This window comes from Lynx canadensis, chromosome C2 (genome assembly GCF_007474595.2).
Source record: "Lynx canadensis isolate LIC74 chromosome C2, mLynCan4.pri.v2, whole genome shotgun sequence".
NCBI lineage: Eukaryota > Metazoa > Chordata > Mammalia > Carnivora > Felidae > Lynx > Lynx canadensis.
This window is the reverse complement of record NC_044311.2, coordinates 109,777,673-109,799,469: the sequence shown is the minus strand read 5'-3', so window position 1 is coordinate 109,799,469 and position 21,797 is coordinate 109,777,673. Positions and strand designations below refer to the sequence as shown.

Here is a 21,797-nt window from a genome sequence, read left to right as displayed (position 1 = left end):
AGAAAAAAGAAAAAAAAGAAAAGAAACAGTTCCCTAGCGTAGGCAGATGTGTGAATCTGTCTGTCCCAGGCTGGGCTCTCAGTGGGCAAAAGGTCTCCCTTGAAGATTTAGAACAACGAATTTGCCCTCAGACTCGCCTGAAGTTCAAATTTACAGGCACTGGTCCAAGAAACCATAGTACCTAACCACTGATACTCCTGGAGACACCTAGCAGAAGTAAACAAAAAACTGATCTGGAAGGACCCACCCTCAACCTAGGTGGGTGGCACAGGCTTCCTAAATATAAGGCTCTATTGGAGAGGAGTTCATACTCTAAAATTTATAAAACTCTCGAGGAAAAATCCAATAAACAGCAGTATTTAAACTTTATAAGCATATTTTTAAATATTTATTTTGAGAGAGAGAAAGAGAGAGAGCAAATGGCAGGGGGGGGGGTGTCGGAAACAAAGGGTGAGAGAGAGAGATTCCCAAGCAGGTTCTGCACTGCCAAGGGCAGAGCCCCATATAGGTCTCAATCCCATGTGAGATCATGACCTGAGCTTAAGTCAAGATTTGGAAGCTTAACCAACCAAGTCATTCAGGGACCCCAAGCATGATATATTTAAACTGATTAAATAAGTTATTTATGTACCTTTGCTCCACAAGCCTCTATAAACTGTAACTGATCAAATATATAACATCAGGGGAAGGAAAGGCTTTTATTGTGTATGTTCCAAACATTAGATGTAAATTTAGGAACTCCCAAGAGATTACAGTTTGGACAACAATCATGAGCAGGAAATATCATGCATGCACAGTTTACACCAATGCTATTAAAAATCACAAAACACTGAATGAAGGTTTGGATTAGCTCTAAGCCCAGCAGTTCAGGCAACCTTGTGAAATTCTGTGAGCCACTTTTTATAAAACAGATTAAAAGCCATGTTAGGAAATTAATTCATTTCTATCAACAACATATACGTTTCAGTGACTAACAGCAAAGACTCAAACTGCATAGCAGCAGTAGTGATAATTGGGAGTGCCCAATGGGGAAAGTCACCGACAGCAACAAAACAGTGCGTGTTTCTAAAAAGGAACTGTAAACAGAGAAGATCCCCCCATGCCACTATAAAACTGAATCAACCTATCAAATAACGGCCACTGATTTATAATTTGAAAATAGTGACAAGCTCAACTCCAAAGCTTATGCTTTTAAACAAGATTCGACATGTTTTATTTACATATTTTTGACATACATCAACGATCTTATACAATTAACTAAATCTAGTAACAGTGAGGATGGAACATAAAAGACACAATTCCAAATTTTAGTCAGGTTGAAACACATTTTCACTAACTGAAAGATACAATAAACAAGCAGCCATTGTAAAGTTATAGACTGTATGTCAATTCACTTAAAATTCAAAAGTCAGCCACACAGCTATAGAGACAATGGGAAATTTGCAAATGCAAATATTACATATGCAGGTAGAACGCATGCATGGCATCACATTTATTCTTTATCTTTTAAGCTATTCTTAAAGTAAACTGGAATAAGTATCTTAATAATATATGTACATCAAGGCACATTCTTTTCTTGTGCTTTAGGAATGATTTACATGTGATTTGCTTCTATTTTCATTTTATACCTTATATTAGCGGCTAATACTTAAAAAGTTTAATTTTAACAATTATAGTTTGAGTGGTAGCTACCCACAGGAGAGAAATGTGGCATCTCCCTATGGTTATTTTGAAAATCAGAAAACTGGATAGCTTCTACAAGTGGGAATTTAAAAATCAAACACACAAATTAATATAATTCACAGGTAACTTTTAAAAATAATTTACTTCCAACAATTTGGTGGACCATAATCAATTTCTTTGAGTAGTATACTATAATGAGGGCTGAATTGAAGACTTCACTATTCTGAAGCTACTCAACAATTATATGGTATCCTCAGGACTGCTTTAGATGTCTATATTGCTATCCTATTTCTAAATTGCAGTTTTTCAACAAAATTGAACAATTAAACATGATACAAAAGCTGCAAACATACCAAATCTAGTTTTAACTTGTTCATTCTTTCAGCAAAAGAATGAGATTTTTTTTTTTTCCATTTATTGTCCCATGTTATCAAGAAGAAATTTCCCATCAACAGTGTTTAATAACAGTGTTCTTTGCTCGTGGTCAATTTACTTGCCTTGAAGAGATAGTATATAGTAAGGCTTTAATAGGCATTTCATGCATTTTAAAAATCAGCTATGTATTTAAGGGCTCCCCATATAGGTAAGTATACTGTGCAAACTTGATTACAACATGTAACTCATTAAGTGCTTTAAAACAGAATAAATCCCTGACTTATAAGGGGTTAAAATAAATAGTAAGTCAAGAATCACAGACCTGAAGCATTTTAAAAATGTAATGTACCTATGCATCCTACTAAAATGCTTTATATTAGAATTTTTTTAGACCTATAAACAGGGCAAATGAAATCACAGAACCTATTTTGAGAATAAAAGAAGAAAATCTGACTAGTACAGCCTTTTAAACTCAAAGTAGATGATCATGTCAAAATGCAAGTGAAACTATACAGTTTTTAATTTAGTACAGTCCTTTATAAACATCAATTCATAAAAAGTACACCATGATAAACCAATGCCATCAAGTACATTTGTTTTCAACTTCTTTACAGTAAATGGACTTTTCAACAGAACCTATCAGCCAGACAAATCGTTTAGAAGTGTTAAAACCTCACCCAAGAGCCCAGAGCCTTGACATACAGGCTCTAGGCAGACAGTCGCACAGTACTGTAAACAAATGTTCTGTGAGTTCAGTATACAATGCTAGGACCCTTCTTTTTTTCTCCAAGACTATATTCACTCTGTTTCTGAAATATGTGCCACCTCTACTTCGACAGTTTGAATCGCTTCTGCAACTTCAGACAGCTTCTGTCCTTGCTGTTGTGCCAACACGTAATTAACCACTTGCATAATACTTTGGTCAGAAAGCGTAGATACTGATGGACACTCTTCCGTCGCTGCCACGGCTTCGAGTGCTTCCATGGTCTCTCCTGTCACCACCACAGTCTCAAGTTCTTGAGGACCACTGCTTTCTTGTTCCTGCATGTCTGCTGTTAAGATACTAACAGCATGCTCCACTTGAGTTCCTTGGTTATGAAACTGAAGGGTATCTTTCTCCAGCATAATTTTGCAAGGCACATAATCTCTGTGGAATTTAGTCATATGTTTACGGAGGGTTCGAGCATCTATGTAGGCTTCGCTACATACAGGGCAGACGTAGGGCCGTTCACCAGTATGCGTTCTGACGTGGCGTTTTAGAGATCGGGCATCAGCCCAAGCTACTCCACATGTTAAGCATTCAAATGGCTTAACTCCTATTAAGAGAGAGAGGTGTTCCCAGAGATACAAGTTACTGAGAGGCAATTCTGATTCCATGAACAGTCTCATTTAACCTTCCCAGCAATCCTGTAATCTTAGGATAAGGAAACAGAAGCTTCAAATAGCCCAGTTCAGCATAAAAATGCTGACCTACAATATTAAGCTCACTAAAAAAGGAATCCATCTACATACACAACAATCAGGTATCCAGGTTCAGGATCACCTCAATCACGTGAATAAATCTTACATAATACAGAATTCATCTCTTGTCAAGGAAGGTGAGGTAACAGGCAAGAAGGCTGGTAAAGGGGGAATCACTATTAGACTGGCTTTTTATTCTATTTACATATATACACAGTATGAAGTATAGTTACCTTCATGGTTGTTCATGTGTCTCCTATACTCTCTTAGCTGAGTGAATTTTCTTCCACATTGTTCACATACCCGTTCCAGGTTCTGCTTCGCTCTTCCTTTTTTTCCATGGGTAGCTTTCTTTACATGCCTTCTGAACAATGCTTTTTCATAAAATTCTTTGCCACATATATTACACCTATAATGGGGGGGGGGGGACCTAAATTATTTTTTCCAAAGCACCAGCATACAAAAAAATTAATCCAAGTACATACATCTCAATTAAGTTCAGATCCTGCTCCAATCTACCTACCTATAAGGCTCAGTGACAGAATGAGACTTCACATGGGAATACCAATCTTTCTTCCAACTATAGCACTTATCACAAAATTGGCACTGGAATGGCTTCACACCAAGATGTTTGTTCATGTGCTGACGAAGATCTCTAGCTTCAAAGAAACTTTTTTCACATCTGCAATAAAATTCAAACACTCGATCAGATCACTGTATTATTTTTTTAAGACAAATTTCCAAGACTCAGTATATTTTTGGGTTTTATAACTCTAGAAAATGATCCCAATTGAAAACACAAGAATGCGCTACTATTCCAATCTTGCAGTAAAGGCTTCAAGGTTTTAAGTTCTTTTAGCTCTTAACCACTAGAGACATTTTACTTTTTAATGTTTTTATTTAAATTCCAGTGAGTTAACCTACAATGTGATACTAGGGGTACAATATAGTGATTCAAAACTTCTGTACATCCAGTGCTCATCGAAACAAGTGCACTCCTTAATCCCCATCACTTATTTAACCCATCTTCCCACCCACGGCCCCTCTAGTAACCCTTGGTTTGTTTTCTATAGTTAAGAGTCTGTTTCTTGGCTTGCCTCACACCCTCTTTTTTCCCTTTGCTGGTTTGTTTTGTTTCTAGTACTAGAAACATTTTAGAAAGAACCATGCAGAGCTCTCAAAGGCTACTGTATAAGACATTTATTTTCTTTCTCTCCCTAAACCCCATCTGATCTCCCTTTTTATCCTCGCCCATTTTCCGTCCATATGTTTGGAGTAGGCCTCACCATCGACCATAAAGATGGAGCAATTGTCTCAGGCCTGAGTCAATCAGAGCACAGCATTCCCTTGGCTATAATTACTGATCCAGGGATAATCGAATGACTTAACTAGATCCAATGGGCGTCGATCTCAGAACCTGTATAGGAACTACCAGAAAAGCAGCTTGACAATTTGGGAGTCGAGAGGATGTGAGGCTGAAACCATTGTTACTGCCATGTCCACAGAGCCTCAGAGACCAAGTGCTAACAGATGTGAATCTAGTTTACATTAAACTATTCAAACTCCCTAGATTTTACCACCTTTCATTCAGGCCAGTTTAGGTAGTGTTTTCTTTCACTTGCAACTAAAAATCTATTAATAATAAAATAATTTTATTAAAAAAATTTTTTTAAACCTTCATTTTTGAGAGACAGAGCACGAGCAGGGGAGGAACAGAGAAAGAGGGGAGACACAATCCGAAGCAGGCTCCAGGCTCTGAGCTGTCAGCACAGGGCCCAATGCAAACCCACAAACCGCAAGTTCATGACCTGAGCTGAAGTCGGACCTTTAACCGAGTGAGCCACCCAGGCACTCCTAAAATATTTTTTTTTATATTAAGACTAATAAAAGTGAGAAAAGAAAATATGGCAGAGTAGGAAACCCCACAAGCTCACAAAAGCAGTGGCCAAAACTAGCCAAAACTATGAGGATCAATTTTATTAGAACCCCAGAAATGGATTAAAAGTGTACAGTGGCCAGGCAAATGTTTAATTAAAAAAAAAATCAGGGGCGCCTGGGTGGCTCAGTCGGTTAAGCATCCGACTTCAGCTCAGGTCATGATCTCCCAGTTTGTGGGTTTCAGTCCCGTGTCGGGCTCTGTGCTGACAGCTCAGAGCCTGGAGCCTGCTTCGGATTCTGTATCTCCCTCTCTCTCTGACCCTCCCCCATTCATGCTGTCTCAAAAATAAATAAACGTTAAAAAAAATTTAAAAAATCATTAAATCTTGTGAGAGAGCTTTGTAGCATTTGAACTCCCCTGATCCCCTTTCCCTGCTTCTCAGCTGAGCAGCAGCCATGAAGACTGCATTCCCACGATGGGCTCCTGGTGCCAGAGGGACTTCTTCTTAAAGAACTGTGCTGGTCTCTTTTGACCTATCCAGTGACTCCCTCAAGGATCCCCCCAAAAGGGCCTGCATTCTGGAATCAGACAGTGGTGATGTTTCCACAATGTACTGAATGTACTAAAAGTTAGTGAACTGTACACTTTAAAATGATGAATTTTTTGTGAGTTTTACCTCAATTATAAAAGAGATTTCAAGATGCTTTGGAAAATAAAAAGAGGAAGAGAAGAAAAAGAGTCTAAAGAGAGGAAAAACTAGCAGACGGCTTAGCACTTAGATGAACAACCTAGAAAAAAATCTCTGGCTCGCACTGGGGGCTCTCACTTCCTACAATCTCTGCCTCCAACTAGTACGTTTGAAGAATGTCTTTAAAGTATTTCAAGTGAGTGATTTACATGGTATAGGATATCTAAATAAAACTTAAAAACCATAAATAGCAATATCTAGGCAAAAAAAAGACATTAAAATAAAAAATAAGTAACAATTGAATATTATCTTCTAACAGTTTTTTTCACGTTTATCAAGTTATAAAATTGTAAGATATCTGAAATGAACATCATAATGGTTTGATACATATATCCATTGTGAAAGGACTCCTCCCATTTAATGTATCCATCACGTCAGATATATGTATATATATGTGTGTGTGTATGTTTAAGTTCTACTCCTTTATCAAATTTCAATTATATAATAGTATTATCAACTATAGCTACCTCAAATATTTTCTTCTGAAAACAATTTTCAAATAAACCTATTAAGAAACACAAGGAAACTGAATAGTTTGTGTATTAAATACTTACTGAGTACAATGATAGCCTCGAACTTCAGGCTTTGGCTGGTGTTTCTTTAGGTGCTTGCTGAGGCCAGAGCCCCTGTGAAAAGACTTTCCACAAACTGAGCAAAGGTACTTGGACTCTCCTATAAAAAATAAAAAACATGTCACAAATCCAGCAATCAGGTGCTCTTCCAACAGAATACTTTATGTTACACTTCAGAAGTTACTTTACCAAAGGGACACAGAAGCTGTAACATTTGGCAGCCATCTTCTCAGAACAACAACAAGCCAAGTCAAAATCTTCTGTTTCTTCTCAACTACAGTACTAGCAAGGCTACTACCACTACCCAAAGAACGTGACACGCTTGCATAATCATCTGGATTATAATAATACAGAGGTGAACGCAAGTTCTAGAGCCGATATCTACCCTTCACTAGCCATGGCTACATTATCTAAATTATGCATGATTCACTAGTGAGTACACATTTTGCTACACTGAGGGAAACAATGACTATTTTTATACCAATAAGATAGCTCTAAACTAGATTTAAAGAACACTTTTTAGCCTTAATTTGAATTTCTTTAAATGTTTATTTATTTTTGAGAATGAGACAGAGCGCAAGTGGAAGAGGGGCAGAGAGAGAGAGACAGAGAGAGAGAGAGAATATCTGAAGCAGGCTCCAGGCTCTGAGCTGTGAGCACAGAGCCTGACATGGGGCTCGAAGTCATGAACATGTGAGATCATGACCTGGGCTGAACTCAGACACTTAACTGACTGAGCCACCCAGGCACCCCAGCCTTAATGAAAAAAACTGCACACACACAGCCGTTAGTATATCAATATAATTTCTAAAACATATATAGCACAATAATTAACTGAATTATGGTATATAATGGGTAGCTAAGTTAATACAAATTTCTCATTACCTGTGTGAATACTCATATGTTCTTGAAGACTCCGTTTGGTAACAAATGACTTAACACATAGTTCACACTGGAACTGCTTTTGTGATTGATGGAGACTCTGGTGCAATTTTAGACCATGTTTATAGATGAAAGTCTTTCCACAGACCTAAGATGGCACAGGTATTTATACCAGTAAAACAGAAAAGAGAAACCGGGGCTGTTTCTGAAGAATGAGGCTAGAGAAACTATATGCCATTTTAAAGAAAAAAATTATAAACAAAATGACAAACTGAAGCTGAAACAAATGTCAAGGATATTTAGCTGGCTGACCATCTTCTGACTCAGAACTTAACAAATATCGCTACTTTTCTTACATCCACTGGAGGTCAAAGCCATACAAAAGACCCTCATGCTGTCCTTGTGAGACTAATAAACAGTATACCTTATATTAAGAGACATGACAGCTTAATCAAGAAAATATACTAATTTATTGCTACACAAACTAGAACAGTGCTTCTCAAACTCTGTGATGAGTCAGTCTTCCTTTTGTCAATCCATTTTTTGTTAAATATGCTAAAAATGTCACAACAATGTAACTGCCATGAGAGTTTCTAAAAGTCCACTCTCCATTTCTGTACATATCTTCCATGGACCACACATTTTGAGTAGTGCTACACTACAAGACCAGAGGCCCAATTAATACTCAGTTTTAAAATTTATGAGTAAAAGGATGCTTAGGACTTGGCTTCAAAAGAAATGAAGGGAAAGGCAAGTAGGGCAGTGAGGGATAGTACACATAAAACACAGCTGATCATGTGTTCATAGCTACTGAAGCTGGATAAAGGGTCCAAGAGAGTCTATTCTATTCTATTCTCATATAACAAAAAGCTAAAAAAAAAAGGGGGGGGGAGAGAAACATTAAAAATTTCACTGGGGAAAAAAACTCATTGTTTCCAAAACTGTTTATTAATAAAAACGAATTCCACTTATATGCAAGGCTACAGGGGCTACTGGAAAATTTTCACTGTTCCAAACAGCCCAAAGCTGGCTAATCACAGGATTCTTAGCTAGAAGCTGTATTTTGGCATTCAGATAGTCTCAGTCCTCAGCTCTAGAGAAGAACACACAGCTTAGGGAGGATTTTTGCTAAGAAGATTTGTTTAAGCCATGGGTTCCTTTCCAGTCCAGGTAGGTCCCGCTGAAGCTTAAAGGGATGAATGGGATAATGAACTAGTTATTCTCACCTAACATCTTCTGAATCACAGTAAGTTTCATGAACATCCTAAACTGATTCATTTCAAATTACAACACATTAAATAGCAAATCAAAGAACACAACTGGGAATTTCCCTTAAACCAGGCAACAAACTGAAAAAGTCACAGAATTCTCTGTGACATTTTACAAGAGTAAGGGTGACTCCAGAATCAACCAGTCTCATCACTAGTTAAGTTCAAATTTTCTTTACATAACAAAGTAAATGTCATGGCTTTACCTGGCATGCATGTGGCTTTACACCTGTATGCTTTAACATGTGTATTCGAAGAGAATATAATTTAGGTAATGTCCTTCCACATATGGAACATATAAATTCTCGTTTGGTTCTCCCCTTCTCAGACGATGTTCCTGATGCCTCATTAGACGTGGAATTGGAAGAAGATGAAGTGGGTGCATCTTTTCTGGTATGTCGAATAAGATGCGCTCGCAAGGAGGCACTGTACTGAAACTGTTTTTTACACAACTAAAAGGAAAAGTAAATAAAATTCTGTCTAAATGTAGTTCCATAACAAATGTTAAGTGACACCTGACTCCTATTTCAAGTTCCCGTTTCTTTGTTACGATTATATAAATCAAAAAAACCACACACTATATAAAAGATGATATGCTAGGTATCAGACGTAAGGATGAAAGGGTTTATAAAGACCCAGACTCTACTCTGGAGAGGTTTATAATCTAACCACAGAAACAGGATTTACATGTGAAAGAGTGAAGTATTTAGGAAGAGGGAGTAAATGAAGCAATAGACAAAGGCATCAATGAGGAGACTAGGTCTATCTAGAAGGAACGGTAGGATGTCAACAAGAATGCTATCAATAGGAGTACTACAAATTGTTAGGTGGAGCAAAACTAGGGGTTGGAAAAGTAGAAAAAACTCTGATGGTCCTTGGATTTTATTCTGTAGTTGTTAGGGATTCATGAAATATTTTGTTCATTTTTTTAAAAAAATCAAAGTTATACATGCTCACAACCTATAATATTTAATTTTTTTAAATAAATAAAACTCGTCTCTTGCTCTATTTCTGCCATTGTTTTTTAACTCTCTCATGATGCTTGCTTACCTTGGTAACTCTAAGTAACATGAATAATGGATGATGACTCTCTCCCTTCACCCTTCCACTCCCTACACATATGCAGACCTATTACCTTATTTTCTCAATACAGCTATGTTGTAGTTTTAATTTCTACATTCACATTTTTTCAATGAAGTAATTACTATTACAGCTGGGCCACAGAGTACACTATGATTCTCTTTCCCTTCTTTTTGTTTTGTTTTGCTTATTTCTGTTTGTATTTACTGATTGTTCATCACCAAACCTTTCCCTCAATTGTCTACTGAGGGGAGATTTAAAGACATCACCTATGAAAGAGATCTCCTTCAAAGCATTTTGTCCTGCTCCAACCTGGACTGGTTGTTTCCTATGCTTGGGCTCTGTAGAATTGGACCCCATGTTTCCCGGTTTTCCAGGTCTTTCTCACTTTAGTGGAACACCTCTGCAAATAGCTTCATGAGAAAGGGAGTCTGGGAGGTAAAACTTTTGAGACCTTGCATGTCTGAAACTGTTCTTATCTACCATCACAAATAACTCATAGTTTGGTTACAGATTTTAAGTTAGAAATCAGTGCCCTTTAGAATTTTAAAGACATTATGCTTTTCTTTGTCTTTTAGCTTCCACTGTTGCTGCTGAAAAGCCTGAAGCCATTCTGATCTTTATCTTTCCTATGAGTCTGACCATCTGTTTTCTCTATTGTTATTTATAAGAGATTTTCTTTGTCCCTTAATTAGAAGATTTCATAATTTATCTTGATATAGATTTACTTTCATCCATAGTTCAGGGCCTGCAACATGCCCTGTTTCACAACTTTTTTTTTTTTTTTTTTTTTTTTTTTTTTAATTTTAGAGAAAGAGAGGAAGCAGGAGAGGGGGCAGAGGGGGAGAGAGCGCAAGCAGGGGAGAGGGAGAGAGATAAAGAATCCCAAGCAAGCTCCATTTGTAGCGTGGAGCACTTAATCCCACAATCCTGGGATCATGACCTGAGCCAAAACCAAGAGTTGAACACTGAACTGAGCCACCCAGGTGCCCCCATAAGGAAACTTCTAAATTCTGATATTTTTCTTTATTGCACCAATGATTTCCTGATCTCTGTGTTCTCTTTTTGGTGTTATCTGGATATTAGATATCCTACACCAATTCTCTAAATTCCTTCACTTTCATTTTTTAACTGGTCTTCTGCATTATTTCTGAGAGATTTAGTCTATTTCCCAATTTTTCTGAGATTTTTGTATTTGTGGATTCTTCAAAGTTGCTTTTTTTCCTTGAAATATTTATTCCTGAATCTGATGATCCCTGATATCTACTCATCTTTCAGAATGTTAAAAAATTGATTGGAATTTCTGTGTAAGTATGTGGGGGGTGGAGGGGAGTTGTCAACCACTGGCTTTAGTCAGCACTATCTTCAGGTCCTTTGTTATTGCCCTTCGGATTTCTCATCTCTGAGAAACTTTTTTGCTTTTGGGTTAAGGGTCTGACTGCTAACATTCTGGGACTTGAGAAGCGACAGAGGACTTGAAGGGTTTCAATATTCAGTAAATAAGGTTTTCCTTTTCCTTGTTTTGGGTATAGTACATTCACGTTCACTGCATGCAGTGTTCCCCAAACAGTCATGGTTTTAGCTCTTCCAGAGAGTAGAAGATGGATATTTGGCTGAGGGAGTGGTTGTGACTTAACTGCTTCTTACAAAATTTTCTAACAACCAGATTCACTTCTGCTTTCAAAGTAGCTATATAACACCAACTCCTGAGGCATTTGGTAGTTCTGCAATACAATTCAGATGGATTCTTAGCTTTCCCCACTGAAAGCCTGGAATGAGCCCTTTTAAATCTGTTAAATCAGCTACTACCTCCATTTATCAGGGTCCAGGATATAGTTGATTTCCTCTTTACTCTTTTATGAACTTACATTTTTCTTTAAATTTATTTATTGTTTTTTTAAGTTTATTTACTTATCTTCAAGTAATCTCTACCCACAAGGGGGGGGCCTCAAACTTATAATAATAACCCTGAGATTAAGAGTCATATGCTCTAACAGTCATATGCCAGGCACCCCTGAGCTTATATTTTTTCAGTGATAATTTTACTCTTGTCTTACTAGGGTATCAGGAAGAAGCAAAGACAGGTCACTGTTTTTGTTTTTCTTTGTCAAGGAAATGACATGTACAAATCAAAGATGACTCTTATACCAATATAAGGGAGACAGAGAAACACAGAGACTACAAGTAGTAGAATAACAATGAAGCAGCAAAACTGGGTTCTATTTATCATGAAGTTAGATAAATCATCTTTAATTAGCTTTCCACTTACCGGACATTTGTAATCTCTAGCTCTTTCATGTTTCAGTGTATGCATTATAAGGGCATATCGTCTCTGAAAAACCATTCCACATTCCCCACATTTATGGGATGCTGCTTCTTCAGTGTTCTCTTTCGTATCCCTTTTTGGCTGTTTCATTTTTTTCCCTCTTTGAACTAATTTCTGGGCTACCTAAGTAAGGGATAGAAAACACAATCTAAGTAAGTACAGCCATTTTGATTTTTAAAGTCATGAGTCATATAATATTTCAAACTGGCATTACGTTATTAATACCGGTACTTAAAACATTAAGTTGCTTTCCTGCACCTACTGCCCTTCCTCCCCAAATAATTTCACCACAGGTATAAGCTGATGAATAGAATGCTTTTTACTTAAAGGTAAAACTACAAAGGTCAACTCTTCGTCATACCTGTTGAACTGCTGACTTGGGAATGGCTTTCCGTTTCTGTAGCTTTTTCTCCATTCCTTTGTGTAGTCGGATATATCCCCCTTCATTAACAGAACGCTGCCGAAGTCTGCTTCTGTAAGTTTCATCATCAGTGCTAACGTCTGGCTTTGCTGTCAGTGCAACTAGATTTTCCTGATCTTTTAAAGACTGGCTAAGGTTCTGCATTTGCTCTGGAATGTCTTCAGCACAGATATCTTCACTTGATGGGTCATTTCCCATATCACTGATTTCTGGAGAGTTACTGATCACATTCTCTTTTGAAAGTTTGGGATTAATATCAGAAGGTGCACTATCTTCTCTGTTTAAAGTTTCTACTTCTGTCTCATCATTTTTTGTTACTAAATCAACAGACTCCATTTCAGGATGGGAACCAGTTATACAGCCTGCAGGTGACAGAGTGGCTTCAGCTTCTGAAGAAACCTGGGGTTCAGGGTGCTGTCCTAGCTCTCCATTCTGCTCAGTTTCTGGCAATTCTCCATTCACCAATAATACAATTTCACAATCCCCAAGTTCAGTAGATAATGTTGTTGTGGTCCCCTCGTTGCTAGCCACAGGAGGCACAGTGCCTCCATTTTGTTCTGGTAAGTCCTGGGTGGATGCAACTGTTTGTACTTCACCCTTCTTATATACTGTTAGCTGCTTCTCTTCCATTAGTTTATGCACACTCTCACAGATTTCTAAAACTTCCGACATGAAAAGATGACGAGCCAGGATGGCTACATCAGCCATGCTACAGAAGTCAAAACTTAGCACAGAAGTGTAGGCAAATTCCAATAAAGGAAGGAAGCTTGCCTTACAAAAACCTGCATGGAACAAAAAAAATGGGGGTACAAAAAAGTTAAAGGTATACCAGAACACCTTAGAATAACAATTAATACATGATTATGATATATAAAATAGAATATAAAGGCAAATATGACCATTTATTCTGCAATTAAACACTGTGGATTTGTTTTGTGTTCTGGTTGCTTAATAAACCTTGACTAACTCACTTCAATGAGCCGAGTCTCTCAATACCTAAAATAGAAAATAGTATCAGACTTACTACCTCAAAGAGTTGCTGTAAGGCAGTCATTTTCAAACTGTACTCCTTAGAACCCCGGGGGTTCCTCAAATTCCCCTCAAGAAACAGCTGCTGGAGAATGGAGGGTAAAAAAAGAGAGGGAGGCAGGTGAGTAGGCAGGGTTCAACCAACCTGTCCCCTAACTTCACTTCTGTAAGTATAACCATATATTTTAATAACAGAAGTCCATATAAAAATGATTGTGAGGGGCGCCTGGGTGGCGCAGTCGGTTAAGCGTCCGACTTCAGCCAGGTCACAATCTCGCGGTCCGTGAGTTCGAGCCCCGCGTCGGGCTCTGGGCTGATGGCTCAGAGCCTGGAGCCTGTTTCCGATTCTGTGTCTCCCTCTCTCTCTGCCCCTCCCCCGTTCATGCTCTGTCTCTCTCCGTCCCAAAAATAAATAAACGTTGAAAAAAAAAAATTAAAAAAAAAAAAATGATTGTGAACAAAGGGTTCAACTACTGAAAATTTAAAAATAAGATCTAACACAGGGGGTCAGCAAAGTTTTTCTGTAAAGAATCAGTTAATAATTATTGCAGGCCATAAGGTGTCTGTTTCAACTACTCAACTCTGCCACCGTAGCTGAAAAGTACAGCCACAGATAACACATATGCAAATATACATGGTTGTGTTCCAATATACTTTACAAAAAGAGAGGGAAATGAGGATTGCTCTGTGGGCTACAGTTTGCGTATTACTGGCCTAAGGAAGGAAATAATTACCATACACATGAGGTATTACATTTTTATTTTATGTGAGAAAATGAGATCAGTTTATTTCTAAGTTCTCAATATTTCACTATTTTACAAAAGCCAATATTCATAATTCAAAAATAAGATAAAACAGTGATAAGTCCAACTCCATCTCCCTAACCAGTATGAATAAGAATCTGTATGGCTTTCCAGAGCTTCTTTATACAATTAAGCAAATAATCTTATTCCTCCTTCTTGCAGTAGGTGGCATATAACTTATACTTATTCCATGCGCTGTTTTCTCATATCATAATTTAGCTTAAAGATCTTTTACAAAAATATAAAGAGCCAAAGCAACCTTTTAAAAACTCACATTTGCTGTATTATTCAGTTTTGACTCAAGGTACATAAAATGTAGTCCTTTTATAGAAGTAGATGATGAACAAGGAAGAGAAGCCTTAAACTGTGAGATATATTAGCATTCCAGTTGATCATGGCTAATTGAGCCATCCTAGGAAAGTTGGTAATTAAATAGGCTGAAGCCATGTTAATCCTGCTACAAATTATAAGACCAAGTTAAATAAGCTTGAGGTAAGTATTTCTTTAAAAAAAGGTGGCGCGGGGGGAAGAAAACCCACAAACAAAATAATGTATTTTGGTCTTTTACCTATACCTTTTAAAATTTTTTTAATGTTTATTTATTTTTGAGACAGAGAGCGAGCGTGAGCAGGGGATGGGCAGGGAGAGAGGGAGATACAGAATCTGAAGTGGGCTCCAGGCTCTGAGCTGTCAGCACAGAGCCCGATGCAGGGATTGAACCCATGGACGTGAGATCATGACCTGAGGCGAAGTTGCACGTTCAACTGACTGAGCCCCCCAGGTGCCCCTTATCTATACCTTTTTAAGTCTGAAGTCATGAGAAAAATTTCCCATGAAAGAATTAACACTGTTCCAAGTAACAGTTTAAATATATAAAACAGTTTTTTTCAAGGACACAAGTCATGTTTGCCATAAAATACAAAAACACAAAGGAAAAAAAAATCATTCATAATTTTGTCAAGAGACAATAGGCAGATAATTTCAGTATCTTGTTTTTACCCCTAGCCTTTTTACATACAATATACACACTCTGCAAAACAATCAAAATGACAACAATTTTGCAAGATAATAAAAAATTCCAGAGATCCATTACACAACAATGTGAACATGATTAACGATAGTGAACTGTATACTTAAAAATCATTAAGGCTGGGGGGCGGGGGCGCCTGGGTGGCTCAGTTTGTTAAGTGTTCAACTTCAGCTCAGGTCATGATCTCACGGTTCCATTCGTGAGTTCAAGCCCCGCATCGGGTTCTCTGCTGTCAGCACAGAGTCTGCTTCAGATCCTGTCTCTCTGCTCCTTCCTTGCTCACGTTCGCTCTCTCGCTCTCAAAAATAAACATTAAAAAAAATTAGGAGGGTAAATTTTATATTGTGTTTACCAAAATTAAAAACTAAAAAAAGAAAAAAAAAAAAAAAGGACAACAATGGTTGGTAATAGATGGTGTTAGGGAATGTGATCAAAAAGACAGGTTTGCCAGCTGATACGTGAACTGGATGGACCCTGGGCACTCAAAGGCTCCCCACCTTCTTCCTTGTCCTTGGAATGTGAGTTCACTTGCCTTTCCTGCTCCCAGAGACTGCTCTAAGGACATAACCTTGAGATAGTGACCTGATACTGAAAATATCTACACAGTTTATGTGACTGGACCCAGTTAAGGACTCTTACAAACTTTTAAGATTTGGTGGGCAGGTGCAGAGATACATTCATCTTGCTGCCACCTAAGACAAGCCTCATACATAAGCACCCTTTGCTTGTTAAAACTGCCACCTACCAACCTGGAATGGTTTGCCCATTTCTTTGGTCTCTCCCTGCCTTTTGAGTACAGGGACCAATTTCACATTACACCAGGGAAGCTCATGGGAGAGTTATGAACCAACAGACAGAAGAATTATGACAGGGACTTCCACATCCAACAGTATGGCAGACTAACATACCCTAATTTGACCCAATTACTTAAAAAAAAAATAGGACATAAAAAATTTTTTAAATATTATTTTAAATATACTTGGTGCCCCAGCATTGAGTGAAACAGGTAAGAAATCCTTCCTGATTAGTCATGACCTCAAACCAGGCTTAATCTAGTAGGATATTTTGTTGAATATATAGCACTTTGGTAGTCAAAAAGTCCTCACGCTCAGAATTTAAAGTAGTCCCAGACTGGTAATGCCCTTAGAATCTTAAGAACCAAATGTTTCCTCTGTGGAAAACACTTTCAACCCAAAACTCAAAGTTTCCTACAAAGTTCTGAAGAATATAAATTCAGTGTGCACAGATTTTACAAACAAGGCACCATGAATAAGAGCTAGTGGAAACAAACAGCATGAATCAAACCAGCAAAGATTTTTATTGCTATGATCACATATAGAAAAGTCAATGGTGGCATAACACCAGTAAAGGGCAAAAGGTCATAAAAAGTAGCCCCCTAAAAGAGACACATAAAAAGAACTACATAGAGCCTCTAAAAAATGGAAAAGAGGGGCCTCTGGATGGCTCAGTCAGCAGAACATGCAACTCTTGATCTCAAGTATGTGAGTTCAAACCCCATATTGGGCACAGAGCTTACTTAAAAAAATAAATAAAAAATAAAATAAAATAATAAAAATAGAAAAGAGACTGGAATAAAAAAAAAAACAAACCTCAGTAAATGAATTTAACGGCAAATTAAACAAAGCTAAAGAGTAGGTGAACTAAAATTTTCCAGAATATCCTACACAGAGATAACCAAAATATAAAAGAAATTAAGAGACCCAGAATATAAAGTGAGAATGTCTATCTAACTCGAGTTTCAGAAATGTAGAAAAGAGAAATTGAGGCAGAAACAATTTTTGAAGAGATACTAGCTGAGACTTTTTCTCAACTGAGAAAAACAATCTCAATTGTTGGGTTCAGGAAGTCCAACAATTTCTATGCAGGACAGTTAAAAGTCAAAGATTCCCATACTGGATTAAGAACAAAATCCATAAATATGATGATGTTTAAAGAGAAATCTAAAACCTCAAGATACAAAAAGGTTGAAAAACGAAAGATGGAAAATATCCTAGGCAAATAGTTATGAAAATATTGTTTACATACCTAAAAAATATTTACTAAAGTAGTCAAAATAGAAAAATAAAAAAATACTGTTTACAAGATTTTAATGGTAAAAAGTATTACTAAACATAAAGAGGGTCATTATGTAATGATAAAAAGAAATTCTAAACTGTTTTGTATCTAATAATACGTCCTCAAGATACATAAGACAAAAACTGAAGAAACTAGGTAACAGATGAATCACACTAGTTAATATTCTAAAGCACCTCTGTCTATAACTGATAGATCTAGGGGTGGCGGTGTGGCTCAGGTCATGATCTCATGTTTTGTGGGTTCAAGCTCTGCGTGGGCCTCTGCACTGACACTGCATAGCCTATTTGGGATTCTCTCTTTGTCCCTCCCCCACTAAACACTCTCATGCACATGGGCTTTCTCTCTCTCCCAAAACAAGTAAACTTTAAATAAAAACCTGAGAGATCAAGCACACAAAATAATCAGTAAAGAATTAACAAGCCACAATATATTGAATATTGCTTCCAACTAAAAACATTTACGTTCTATTCAAGCAAAATGAAAGTTATAAAAATAGACCACATGTAGGATTAAAAGCAACAGAACTGCAATATTAAAGGGAAATTTATAGCCTGGAATGCTTAAACTAGAAAGTTGGAACGGCTGGGAGTTAATGGGTTAAGGATTAAACTTAACCAAAAACAAAGTAACAGGGACTCCTGTCTGACTCAGTTGGTAGAGCATATGACTCTTGATCTGGAGGATGTAAGTTTGTGCCCCATGTTGCGTGAAGAGCTTACTTTATTTTATTTGCATGTGTGCAAGTGAGGGAGGGGCAGAGAGAATCTTAAGCAGGGTCCAGGTCCAGTGCTGGGGCCTTGGGCTTGGTAGATCCTGATCTCAGGACTGTGAGATCATAACATGAACTGAAATCAAGAGATGGATGCTCAAAAGACTGAGCCACCCAGGCGCCCCAAGAGTTTACTTTTAAAAAAATAAGACAAAAAGACAATAATGTTCAAATAAAATAAAAGGAAGATTAATGAGAAGAAATTAGTAAGAAAATAATAGCTGTTTTTCAAAAGGTGTGTTAAGAAAAACTAGTCAAAACTTGGTAAGAGGTAAAAAAGACTATTAAGTGTTAAGAGCAGTGTTGTACCTGTACCACTGATTGGCTGAAAGAATTTTTTCTTCAAATTCTGTTAGAAAGTTTTAATATCTTACTGGTTTCCTCAGTTAACTACATAAAACTTTTGGATTACATATGCATAACAGTTTTTTTTAACTTAAAAAAAATTATGTTTTGGCTAAGTGATAAGCAAAGTTTTTCTGTAAAGAGCCAGGTAAACAATACATTAGGCTTTATGGGTCACTGGTTTATGTAGCAATTTTTAAATTCTGCCTTTCTAAGCTCAAAAGCAGTCATAGACAAAGAAAATGAATGGGTGTGGCTGTGCCCAATAAAACTTTATTTACAAAAACAGGCAACGGGCCAAAATCGGTAGGATTAAAAAAAAAAAAAAAAAAAAAAGGAGTCAGTAAACATCTAGTAAGAAAAATGTAAGGGGTGGAAAAGAAAGCAAAAAAAGAAAAGGGAAAAGAGAAATGAAAGAAAGAAAGGGCACCTGGCTGGCTCAGTCAGTCATGTGACTCTTGATCTCGAGATCTTGAGTTCAAGCCCACAATGGGCGTAGAGCTTACATTAAAAAAAAAAAAAAAAAAGGTTAAAAAAATGAGAAAAGGCACAAATAACCAATATCAAAGAACAAAAGAAGTATCTACATTGACAGGAAATGTGTAGAAGACAGTAGTATTTAATATTCTGTGCCAACCAAAAAATAAAATAAAGTAAATTACATTAAATTTTGTGCCAATAAACTTGAAAATTTAGATGAAATGAACCAAATTCTGGAAAAAATGTAACTTTCTATAAATTACTTAAGATGAAATAGAGAATTGAATACTTCGCTAAGCATTAAACGTGTCAGATTAGTATTTAAAAATCTTCCCCTCAACTCCACTACAGGCCCAGGCAATTTTAGCCACCATTCTACCGAACATTCAAGAAACAGGTAATTCTAATCACACAGTTAACAATTTCAGCATATCTAAAAATTGGAGGGAGCATACATTTTATAAGACTAGACCAACTCTGATATCAAAACACGAAATAGTATGAAAAAGACAAAAGAAGAATTACTCATGAATATACATGAAAACACTCTAGACAATATTAGTAAATCAAACAGCAATTTACACAAAGGGCAATATAACATGACTGAACTGGATTTATTTCAAGAATGAAAAACTGGTTTAATGGAAAATCACTGTAACTTCCACATTAACAGAATAGTAAAAATAAAAATGGTTTCAATAAATACAGAAAAAAATATGTAATAAATCAACACTGTGGGAGAAGGTCATCAAGATTTGACTTCCAGTTGACCCTTGAGCTTGACCCAGGCAACTGGAGGCTCCCCACCCCTCCCTGTTCCTGGAATGTGTTCCACTTGCATAGTCTTGAGAGAGAAATGTGGTATTGAGGCTATCTGGACTGGGTACGTGACTGAGCCCAGTTAAGGCCTCCTGCATACATGACTAAACATAGTTAAGGTCTGTGTATAAACTTTTAACATTCTGGCACAGAGATCTATTCATCTTGCAGCCACCCAAGACAATCATCACACATAAGTTCCCTTACCTATGAAACCTGCCACCTACCAATCTGAAGTGGTCTCTTTCTTCAGTCTCTTGCTGCCTCTGTGTACAGAGGGCCAGTTTTATTTATTTACTTATTTAGAGAGACAGTGCATGTGTGAGCGGGGGGAGGGAGGGAGGGAAAGAGAGAGAGAAAGAGAGAGAGAGAATATCCCAAGTAGGCTCCGAACTGTCAGTGTAGAGCCTGACATGGGGCTTGATCTCAGGAACCATGAGACATCATTGACTTGAGACAAAATCAATAGTCAGACACTAACTGACTGAGCCACTCAGGCACCCTCCATACATGGGGGCCAGTTTTAGATTACACTTTGGAACCTCCTCAGGGAGTTACGAACCAACACCATTTTTAGAGAGAATTTCCTTAACATTAAATAAAGCATTATCTATTTAAAACATTTACCAAATGATAAAAGCACTTTCTTTAGAAATGGGAACAAGGTAAGTGAACCCTCTTCCACCATTTCTATTCAACAATTTTTTTGAGGTCCGGGACAGCACTGTAAAGCAAGAAAACAATTTCAAAATATAAAGACTAGAAAGGTAGAAACAAAACCATTACTATTAGCAAATAATATATTTCTTTTATATGGAAAACCTCAAAGAATGTATAAATGACTGAATGACTAAAGGAATTTGGCAGTATTACTGTATATAAAATATACACCAAAAATAAATCTGAAATTACATAATTTTAAGAAAAAAAATAACAGTTTCAAAACATATAAAGTACCCTGAAATAATCCTACAAAAGATGTTTGAGACTGCTATGGATAAATCTCTAAAAGTTTATTAATTCAATGTAATCTCTATCAAAATACACTATTTTGTGTGACTGTGACAAGCTGCTTTTATAGTTTATATGAAAGAGCAAAGGGTTACTGAAACTATGATCCACTTGAGTAATAAAGGTGGGAGACTTTCCTTATTATAAAGCTATGGTAATTAAGATCAGGTGAAAATACCATAAGAGAGACCACCTATAGACTAGAACGATGCCTAGAACTGGTACCAAATATGTGGAAATTCATCAGCTGGCAAGAAGAGGATGGAGTCTTCACTAAAGGGTTCTGAGACAAGTGATGATCAAATGGGGAAAAATGAAGTCAAACATCTATCTCACACCAATAAAATTGTGAGCAGACTAAAACTTAAATATGAAAGAAAACTATGAAAATTTAAAAAGATAATCTATGAACATAGCTTTATGACTTAGTACAGAAAATTTTTTATAAGCATTAACAAAGGAAAACAATGATTAATTCAACTACATTAACTAGGTAATTAAAAAATACATTATTTTTAAATTCTGTACACATATTTTATACTCTTCACTTAGTATTTGAACCAAATAAAATTTACCTACTTAACCTGCTATTAATTTACATTATATTTGCTGGACAATATATAAACATAAGCATATAGAATGAAGAACAAATGTGTCTTTTTGTTGGAATATTAGGATGCTGCACTGCAGTTAATATAGGGCAGCCACTTCTTTTGCTA

The 21,797-nt window shown here is 36.8% G+C and overlaps 1 protein-coding gene across 1 annotated transcript in view; it reads right to left on the bottom strand.

Moving 5' to 3' along the window:
• Positions 1 to 1,183: 1,183 nt before the first annotated feature.
• Positions 1,184 to 21,797, bottom strand: part of ZBTB11 (zinc finger and BTB domain containing 11) — a 31,929-nt gene continuing 11,315 nt past the window's right edge. The window contains 8 exon segments of the mRNA XM_030329081.1: positions 1,184 to 3,374; positions 3,753 to 3,928; positions 4,043 to 4,201; positions 6,701 to 6,818; positions 7,604 to 7,748; positions 9,075 to 9,320; positions 12,218 to 12,397; positions 12,636 to 13,477. Of these exon segments, the coding sequence (XP_030184941.1) occupies positions 2,857 to 3,374; positions 3,753 to 3,928; positions 4,043 to 4,201; positions 6,701 to 6,818; positions 7,604 to 7,748; positions 9,075 to 9,320; positions 12,218 to 12,397; positions 12,636 to 13,477 (2,384 nt within the window). The 3' untranslated portion in view covers positions 1,184 to 2,856.